We start from the raw sequence: 10,284 nt of genomic DNA, 5'->3' as shown, positions 1-10,284 counted from the left end.
ACACACACACACACCGCTACATGCCTCATCTCTCACACACACACACACCGCTACATGCCTCATCTCTCACACACACACACCGCTACATCCCTCATCTCTCACACACACACACACCGCTACATGCTCTTATGCCCATTTCATGACATGTACAGTCAAACCAAACATTAATCAGACACCAGATATAATTTTTGCAAATAAGATAATTATATCTATAAATAAGAATGCTGTTCTCATTTTCATCTCTCTCTCTCTCTCTCTCTCTCTCTCTCTCTCTCTCTCTCTCTCTCTCTCTCTCTCTCTCTCTCTCTCTCTCTTTAGTATTCGTCAGAGGAAGAGGTCGTGGACCTGCAGACGGCCCTCACAGGCTTTCAGACGAAACAGAGGAAAGTTCTGGAGCCGGTTGATCATCAGAAGATCGAATATGAACCGTTCCGCAAGAACTTCTACGTGGAAGTGCCGGAGCTGGCCCGGATGAGCCCCGAAGGTCTGCTCCACACACACTGACCTGACATCACTCTTCAGCACCGCTGCTCCTGGCTCCTTCTGGGGGTCACAGGGGTCATGACATGAGGAGGCAAATCTGACACACAGGATATAATTGTACCATTAAAACATCCCACGAGTTTCAGAGCTTAAACCTCCAAAGCATTTATTTAATCTAGCTCGAAATACAGCTCGTTTTGATATTGCGGGATCTGTGACATCACACGGGAAAATACATTTACATATGCAGTGTAAGACATCGACCAATAGTTATAGATCACACCATAGGCTCCGCCCACTGCACTAATTCGTTCGGCTCGCGTTTTTTGGTGTAATAAACTTTAAGTTTATAAGTGAACCTCAGGGAACATTAAATAATAATTCAAAAATCCATGTCATGACCCTTTTATTGCGGAGAACCAGTGTTTCCTCTACATTCATTCTGCCGTGGCGGGCCGCCACACCTAAAATCATCCCGCCACGCTGCAGCTTCTCAGTGAGGTCCGATATTGTGCATAGTACTATTGTTATTGTTAAGCTAAAGGCATAAAAAACATTGTAAAGCACCATAAAGTTTTCGCACTATATTCCAAGACTTCTAAAGTCATTCAAGAGCATAATGTGAGGTAAAAATGAATATTTAAGTCGTTAAGTTAAAGTTAATGGAAACTCTTCTCTCCTCAGTCATTCTCCATTCAGCATTCACACAGCGCGTCACGTTCGATTACGACAGTAACACGACGACACTCTCTTCAAGATCAATGTTCCCATTACTATACTTTATTTGTAGATAAAGGTCTATAGTTTGCATAAAATGACTTTATCTTGCTGGATTTTATAGCGCTTTCTAAATCATATTCCTTTCTCCTGGGTGTCTGTTAGATTAACTTACAGCACTAGAGTAGAGAGCACTATGAACTGTTCTTCATGCGCACTGTAACTGAAATTTAAAACTGTTCAAAGAAAAGGCTCAATAAACTGTTGCATAGATATAATACATTAAGCATAGATAGATATAATCTCTTCGCTTTGTGCTTTGAGCTTTTCAATGTGAAGCGCTGCGCTGTGACTTCGCGTTGCTTCAAGTGCATCACTCTGCGCACGCGATGCGCATAATCGCTTTGCCGCTCTTATTGGAACCTTTCATGTTATAATACTTAGGGGAGGTTTAAACACCTGGGGAGGGGGAGGGGGTGGCCAATGGGAATATCATGGCGAAATGGGCCTGCCACCACGGCTGGAAAAAATCCTAGAGGAAACACTGGGAGAACGCTTTCTGAATTGATGATTTCACTGATGATAGTGTAGGGATTGCTTTTATGAAACTGTTACTACATCATAATAATAATAATAGTAAGGATGATGATGATGAGGACTCAAATTTTCGAGATCCATCAGAGCCAGTTCTACAGTGATGTGCTGTTACCCATGATGCTCAGCGAGCTGATGATGCGTTTCCTCCCCAGAGGTGAACGAGTACCGCCTGGAGCTGGAGGGCATCGTCGTGAAAGGCAAAGGCTGCCCGAAGCCCATCAAGTCCTGGGTGCAGTGTGGCATCTCCATGAAAGTGATGAACGCGCTGAAGAAGTGAGTCACACACGCACGCGCACACACACAGGTGCACAGACACACACACACACACACACACACACACACACAGGCAGACACACACACACAGGTGCACAGACACAGACACACACACACACACAGGTGCACACACACACACACACACACACACAGGCGCACAGACACACACACACAAACACACTCACAGGCACACACACAATGACTGAGTTCTCTTCTGTATCACTGCGTTGACCACACTGTAATTGATCTTTACACAGTGATCTGAATCTATTATCAGACATTTGTTCTTGTTTTAATCATAAACTCTTTATTTTGTTCAGTTTCACAGAAAACAAGACTTTAGATTTAATGTAATTTCTCTTCTCCAGTAAATGCTTCTTGATTTAAGAATGTTTAGATGTAAAATAAGACGGAAACAGTGAGGAAGATCATCAGTTTGGTGCCGTGTGACCAGGAGACAGTCACACACACGTCTATATTCCAGTGCGAGCGATTTAAGCTGCTTTTGGCGAATCAATGAAACAGTAACAGATGTTTTGGAAGTCACATTTAGAGAACATGTACAGTCAAACCAACAATGATTCAGACACCAGATATAATTTGTTATATTTTTTTCACTAGTGTGATCAGGACACTATAGTTCATTTATGTAAGTGAGGAGACCAAAATAAAGTAAACTGTAACATATTATACCCAATAAGACTACCAGTAACATTATAAAGATGTTATTTTCAATTTTCAATTTATTTATTCGAGGATAGCCTCTTGAGATGCAACATCTCATTTTCAAGAGGGTCCTATAAACACAAATATAAAAAAACAAATAATAAGAAAACATTACATAACATACTTTACAAATACACATACAAAACTCATTCATACACAACTAATTCATACACAAGCTCTCACCCACTCACACCGATCCCTCACATTAACTTATATTTTATTCCAAGTTAAATAATACAGGTTATTTACTATTTATAATAGTAATAATAATATCACCAGTAAATTAATAAATTTAAATTAAATTGAATGAAATAAGAAAAAGTAATAACAAAATTACAAAATGAGAAAAAATTTGACCAGATAAACAAATGAAACAAGGATTGCATTTAACTTAGAAGTTAAAAGCATAGACAAGTTGTTTTGAGGTATAGAGATAGGGATGATCTGAAAAAGCGAAAAGACGTTATAGATCTCAAGGAAAGAGGGAGATTATTCCAGTCACTTGGAGCTTTATATTGAAACGTTCTACGTCCCACTTCTTTATAAATTCTGGGTACAAAGAAAAAGGGTATTGCATGTGTCTGACAGGATATGAAGATCTGCATGGAATTAGATACTGTTTTAGATAGGAGGGACAGTTAAAATAAACACATTTAAAGATAAACTGAACCCAGTGAAATTGCCTTCTTGATTTAGGTTGCAACCAGTTTAGTGATTCATACAGTAAACAGTGATGAGTTCTATAAGGACACCTCAAAACAAATCTACAGAGCGAGTTAACTACAACATTAAGAGGCATTAAATTAGTGTCGGACGTATTCTGATAAACAATATCAGCATAATCAATAATAGGCAGTATCGTCTGAGAGATTATTCTTTTTCTGACAGGAAGAGTGAAACAATTAATAGAACGGTACAGTGCATTTAGACAGGCATATGATTTTTTAGAAATAAAGTCAATATGTGGTTTAAATGAAAGTTCAGGGTCAATCCAAAGTCCAAGATATTTGAATAAGTCGACCTTCTCAAGTAGAGTCCCGTTATCTAAATTAATTTGTAACTCAGAGGAGTAAACACGACTACGTCTGGTTCCAAACAACATGCAACATGACTTCTTCCTATTCAGTAAAAGTTTGTTACTATGAAGCCATTTTTGTACCAGGTTGAAGTCAAATTGTAAGAAACTTGTGATAGATCTGAGTTAGAGGTATAAATAACAGTGTCATCAGCATACAGATGAACAAAAGACTTAGAGCACATTTGAGGCAGGTCATTAATAAAAATGGTAAAAAGAAGTGGTCCTAAGGTGGAACCTTGTGGAACACCCTTATCTACAAGTAGATAGTCGGACTGGCAACCCTGAAAAACAACGCACTGGCGTCTGCCATGAAGATAGGAATTAAACCAAAAAAGAGCATTTTGATTCAAACCAATGGAATAGAGTTTGTCAAGAAGAAGATAGTGATCTACCAAATCAAAAGCCTTAGTAAGATCAATAAAGATTGCACCTGTGAATTGAGATTTATCAAAGGATGACAGCACATCATTTGTGAACTTCAGTAGAGCAGTAGTAGTGGAAAAATTAGGTCTAAATCCAGATTGTGATGGAGATAAAATATTGAATTGAGTTATATACTTTGATAATTGATTAAAAATAAGTTTCTCAAACATTTTTGCAGTAGTACAAATAATAGAAATTGGACGAAAATTGTTCATATCGGACCTATCACCATCTTTGAAAAGAGGAGTAACTCTGGCACATTTCTATAACGAGGGAAATGCACAAGTAGATAAAGATAAGTTAAATAAATCCGCAAGAGGATATATTAATACATGAGCAGCAAGTTTCACAAATTTTGCTTCTAGACCATCCGGACCCGCTTTACTATTGTCATTTAGCTCACAAATGGCATGAAAAACATCAATTGGAGAGATTTTGCTAAAAGAAAAATAATTATTAGTATTATTTAAATCGAGGTACCAGCCATCTCATAAGAGTTAAAGTGATGGGAGTCAAAAATGGAAGAGAAATGCTGATTAAAAGCCTTCGAAATAAGTACTGGGTCTGAAATAATTTCATTATTTATTTTTATCTGATTTATAGGAATTTTTTTTGTTTTATTTAGAATGTGATTCAAATGATTCCAGAACTGTCTAGAATTACTAAAGTCTCGAGAAAAGCTATTTTTCTAACACGTTCCTTGTTTTTGTCTTACATAGGTTCCTGAGGTATCTAACATTTTCCCAGTCTGTAGCATCTTTAGAAGAGCGATATTTGGCCCAGGCTTTATCCCTTTGTTTAAAAAGACTTATTAGATTCGAGCTAATCCAGGGTAAATGCCTGCCTTTAACTCTACTAGTTTTCATGGGAGCATGTTTATCAATTACATTAGTAATTTCTGAATAAAAAAAAGTCAATGCATCGTCCGCATAAGGAATTAACTGAAATCTTTCCCACCTAATTGCAATTAGGTCCTGAATAAAAGAATGAACATTAATATTCTTACATTGTCTCGCTCGAATAATTCTAGGAGGGGAGCTTCGAATTTTAATTTTCCACACACAAAATATAACAGAATGGTCGCTTAGGCAGTCTGACATCACACCCGATTTAGCTATTCGTTCAGGGTGGGTGACTAAAATCCAGTCCAGCAGGGATGACGATCTATAATCAACTCTAGTGGGTTCATTAATTAACTGAGTGAGATTTACACTGCTAATTAAATTTCTATCAATGGAGGAGGAACGATCAAGCCAATTCCTATTGAAATCTCCCAAAATAATCATTTCATTCAGCCTTCCAAGAGAATTAATAGTTGCTAATATACATTTTATAGAGTCACTTGCAGAAGACGGAGGCCTATATATGTTACCAATTGTTAAATGTTTATTATCATGAAAAGTAATATTAATAAAGAGACTTTCAAAATTAACTGGTTCTTCATTCGGAATAAGACACTCAGAAACTAGGTTCGCAGCAACATAAGAGGCCACCCCACCACCTCTAGATGCCCTATCACATCTATACAAAACAAAATTATCAATTCCCACACTTTCATCAGTAATTTTACTGTGTAACCATGTTTCTGAAATAGTAACAATATTAGGTTTATAATGAGTAACCCAGGCTCTAAGTTCATCAATTTTTGATACAAGGCTCCTAATATTCAAATGAAATATTCTCAAACCTTTAATTCCTTCTATTGTATTTCCTGAAAATATAATAGCAACAAGTCAAAACAAGAGAGTTGGATGAAAGCAGTGAAAGAGCAACAGCCACACATCAGATAAACACAAACATTATTCCTAACACATAGCAGCACACATAAAGTACTCAATACACACACCATAAACACATACCAACAAAAAAATACACACACAGGACAGTAAAAAATGATAAAGACAAAAACAAAAATAAGCTGCATAATAAAACAACATACAGCTCAGCCTGCTTAGCTCAAAAGTAGAGGCAAAAATGAACAGCACAAGGTCCATGGGCTACATACTAATTCATTTTAATGTTATATCAATTGACATCCATAAATCATAATAATAACAATGAACTAAAGAATATAAATTATATTTCATTCCAATTTAAAAGTCAAACCTCAAATTTAACACATTACGACAACAGCGGCTACTCAAGTAAACTACTCAAGTTTACAACAGTTAACGACAAACAAACAAAAAGCTACAGAAACACCCAGTAGTAGTCCATAGATCTATCACCCCGGAGCAACTCGATACTGAAGGTGGGAAAATACCCAAATTTAGGAAAAGAAAAAGTTCATATTAATTGATAAGGTTATGCTACTGTTAGCTTCAGATATCAAGGAGAGTCAGTGGAGAGATCAGTGAGGAATACTTCAACCTCTTCAGGAGATTGGAAAAGGTTTACCTTGCCATCATGGATTACTTTCAGCGTGCACGGGAAGATCAGTGAATATTTAAAGTCCAAACCCCGAAGCTTTTTCTTTACCGGGTCAAACTGCCGTCGCTTCGCAGTAAGAGCAGCGCTGAAGTCAGGGTAGATATGAATCCGTGATCCATTGAACACAAGCTCGTTTTTATCCCTTGAGAGCTTCAGAATATTTAACTTGTCCTGGAAATGAAGAAATTTAACCAGGATTGGCCTTGGTCTGGTGGAGTTGAACTTATCAAAGAGAGGAGTGCGATGACACCGTTGAATAACCAGAGGAGCAGGGAGATTCTCCACGCCTAGGAGCTGCGGTATCAGGCGATTCATAAAGCTGTAGATATCACTGCCCTCTGATTTCTCAGGAACAGATATAAAACGAAGGTTGGAGGCACGACTGCGATTCTCCGCAGCTTCAGTACGTTCAATCAGGTCGGAGTTTTCCTTTTCTAGTGTTTTCACTCGTTGTATCAGATCGCGCACATCATCTTCATTGGAACTCACTCTCTGCTCAAGTTCTGTCACATGTTCACCAAGTATAGCAACTGAGCCTTCAATTTTGTTTAAGCTCTGATTGATAATATCCAGTTTCGAGTCCAGATGGAAAATCATCTCAGTCTTAATTTGCTGCATCCCTTCCCAAATTTTTTGGAGGGAGATTGGATCATCATGAGTCATTGTGAGTTTCCACTTCTTGCACAGAAGTGTGTGGTAAAGTATTCCACTAGTATTTTGGAGACCTCGAATATCTTAAATTATTGACCGTAAATAAAAGAGGAAAATATATCTCATAAGAACCTTAGTTGACAAAAGTATGAGCAAGCAGGCTTCAGCTTGTTAGGCAAGATGTGGGAGCAATAATGATTCCTCCACTTTGAGCTGATGATGTTCTGCTGAAGTGTGTTTTCTGTAGTTGCTAATGCTCTTTTTACACACACACTGAACAACATGAAGCATTGCTTGGTCACTGGTTGAGCTAAACTGGTATCATCTAATTGTGTAGTTAAATTTAACAGCTGACAGATATTCAACATCTAACAGAAGGACGGACAAAACCAGTCAAATATCCACTGATCTGTGTACAGTGAGAGTGTGTGTGTGTAGAGCGAGTGTGTGTGTGTGTACAGCGAGAGTGTGTGTGTAGAGCGAGTGTGTGTGTGTGTACAGCGAGAGTGTGTGTGTACAGCGAGAGTGTGTGTGTGTAGAGCGAGTGTGTGTGTGTACAGCAAGTGTGTGTGTGTACAGCGAGAGTGTGCGTGTGTACAGCGAGTGTGTGTGTGTACAGCGAGTGTGTGTACACAGCGAGAGTGTGTGTGTACAGCGAGAGTGTGTGTGTACAGCGCGAGTGTGTGTACAGCGAGTGTGTGTGTGTACAGCGAGTGTGTGTGTGTACAGCGAGTGTGTGTGTGTACAGCGAGTGTGTGTGTACAGCGAGTGTGTGTGTACAGCGAGAGTGTGTGTGTAGAGCGAGTGTGTGTGTGTGTACAGCGAGAGTGTGCGTGTGTACAGCGAGAGTGTGTGTGTACAGCGAGAGTGTGTGTGTGTAGAGCGAGTGTGTGTGTGTACAGCAAGTGTGTGTGTGTACAGCGAGAGTGTGCGTGTGTACAGCGAGTGTGTGTACAGCGAGTGTGTGTGTACACAGCGAGAGTGTGTGTGTACAGCGAGAGTGTGTGTGTACAGCGCGAGTGTGTGTACAGCGAGTGTGTGTGTGTACAGCGAGTGTGTGTGTGTACAGCGAGTGTGTGTGTACAGCGAGTGTGTATGTGTACAGCGAGTGTGTGTGTGTGTACAGCGAGTGTGTGTGTGTACAGCGAGTATTTGTGTGTACAGCGAGTGTGTGTGTTTACAGCGAGTGTGTGTGTACAGCGAGTATTTGTGTGTACAGCGAGTGTGTGTGTTTACAGCGAGTGTGTGTGTGTACAGCGAGTGTGTGTGTGTGTGTGTGTACAGTGTGTGTGTGTGTACAGCGAGTGTGTGTGTACAGCGAGTGTGTGTGTACAGCGAGTCTGTGTGTACAGCGAGTGTGTGTGTGTACAGCGAGTGTGTGTGTGTGTGTACAGCGAGTGTGTGTGTGTGTACAGCGAGTGTGTGTGTGTGTGTGTACAGCGAGTGTGTGTGTGTGTACAGCGAGTGTGTGTGTACAGCGAGTGTGTGTGTGTACAGCGAGTGTGTATGTGTACAGCGAGTGTGTGTGTGTGTACAGCGAGTGTGTGTGTGTACAGCGAGTGTGTGTGTACAGCTAGTGTGTGTGTGTACAGCTAGCGTGTGTGTGTAGAGCGAGCGTGTGTGTGTGTACAGCGAGTGTGTGTGTACAGCTAGTGTGTGTGTGTAGAGCGAGTGTGTGTGTGTGTACAGCGAGTGTGTGTACAGCGAGTGTGTGTGTGTACAGCGAGTGGTACAGCGAGTGTGTGTGTGTGTACAGCGAGTGTGTGTGTGTACATTGAGTGGTACAGCGAGTGTGTGTGTGTGTGCAGCGAGTGTGTGTGTGTACAGCGAGTGTGTGTGTGTGTGTGTGTGTACAGTGAGTGTGTGTGTGTGTGTGTGTGTACAGCGAGTGTGTGTGTGTGTACAGCGAGTGTGTGTGTACAGCGACTGTGTGTGTACAGCGTGTGTGTGTGTACAGCGAGTGTGTGTGTACAGCGAGTGTGTGTGTACAGCGAGTGTGTGTGTGTGTACAGCGAGTGTGTGTGTGTGTGTACAGCGAGTGTGTGTGTGTGTACAGCGAGTGTGTGTGTACAGCGAGTGTGTGTGTACAGCGAGTGTGTGTGTGTACAGCGAGTGTGTGTGTGTACAGCGAGTGTGTGTGTGTACAGCGAGTGTGTGTGTACAGCGAGTGTGTGTGAACAGCGAGTGAGTGTGTGTGTGTACAGCGAGTGTGTGTGTACAGCGAGTGTGTGTGTGTGTACAGCGAGTGTGTGTGTACAGCGAGTGTGTGTGTGTGTACAGCGAGTGTGTGTGTGTACAGCGAGTGTGTGTGTGTACAGCGAGTGTGTGTGTACAGCGAGTGTGTGTGTACAGCGAGTGTGTGTGTACAGCGAGTGTGTGTGTACAGCGGGTGTGTGTACAGCGAGTGTGTGTGTGTGTGTACAGCGAGTGTGTGTGTACAGCGAGTGTGTGTGTACAGCGAGTGTGTGTGTACAGCGAGTGTGTGTGTACAGCGAGTGTGTGTGTACAGCGAGTGTGTGTGTACAGCGAGTGTGTGTGTGTACAGCGAGTGTGTGTGTGTGTACAGCGAGTGTGTGTGTACAGCGAGTGTGTGTGTACAGCGAGTGTGTGTACAGCGAGTGTGTGTGTACAGCGAGTGTGTGTGTACAGCGAGTGTGTGTGTACAGCGAGTGTGTGTGTGTGTACAGCGAGTGTGTGTGTACAGCGAGTGTGTGTGTACAGCGAGTGTGTGTGTACAGCGAGTGTGTGTGTACAGCGAGTGTGCAGCGAGTGTGTGTGTACAGCGAGTGTGTGTGTACAGCGAGTGTGTGTGTACAGCGAGTGTGTGTGTACAGCGTGTGTGTGTGTACAGCGAGTGTGTGTGTGTGTGTGTGTGTACAGCGAGTGTGTGTGTACAGCGAGTGTGT

The 10,284-nt window shown here is 41.3% G+C and overlaps 1 protein-coding gene and 1 long non-coding RNA gene across 2 annotated transcripts in view; one reads left to right on the top strand and one right to left on the bottom strand.

Moving 5' to 3' along the window:
* Positions 1-318: 318 nt before the first annotated feature.
* ddx46 (DEAD (Asp-Glu-Ala-Asp) box polypeptide 46) overlaps positions 319-10,284 on the top strand; it is a gene marked incomplete at its 5' end in the record, with an annotated part of 50,555 nt that continues 40,589 nt past the window's right edge. Inside the window, 2 exon segments of the mRNA XM_056244784.1 lie at positions 319-484; positions 1,950-2,070. Coding sequence (XP_056100759.1) covers positions 319-484; positions 1,950-2,070 — 287 coding nt within the window.
* Positions 7,635-7,795, bottom strand: LOC130079509 (uncharacterized). The gene is made up of 2 exons (XR_008806469.1): positions 7,745-7,795; positions 7,635-7,703 (listed from the first exon to the last, which is right to left on the bottom strand). It is a non-coding gene; the product is annotated as an uncharacterized LOC130079509 (long non-coding RNA).

This window comes from Rhinichthys klamathensis, unplaced genomic scaffold, assembly GCF_029890125.1.
Source record: "Rhinichthys klamathensis goyatoka isolate OS25496 unplaced genomic scaffold, OSU_Roscu_1.1 h1tg001095l_1, whole genome shotgun sequence".
Classification (NCBI taxonomy): domain Eukaryota; kingdom Metazoa; phylum Chordata; class Actinopteri; order Cypriniformes; family Leuciscidae; genus Rhinichthys; species Rhinichthys klamathensis.
The sequence above is the reverse complement of the archived record's forward strand: the minus strand, read 5'-3'. Positions and strand labels throughout refer to the sequence as shown.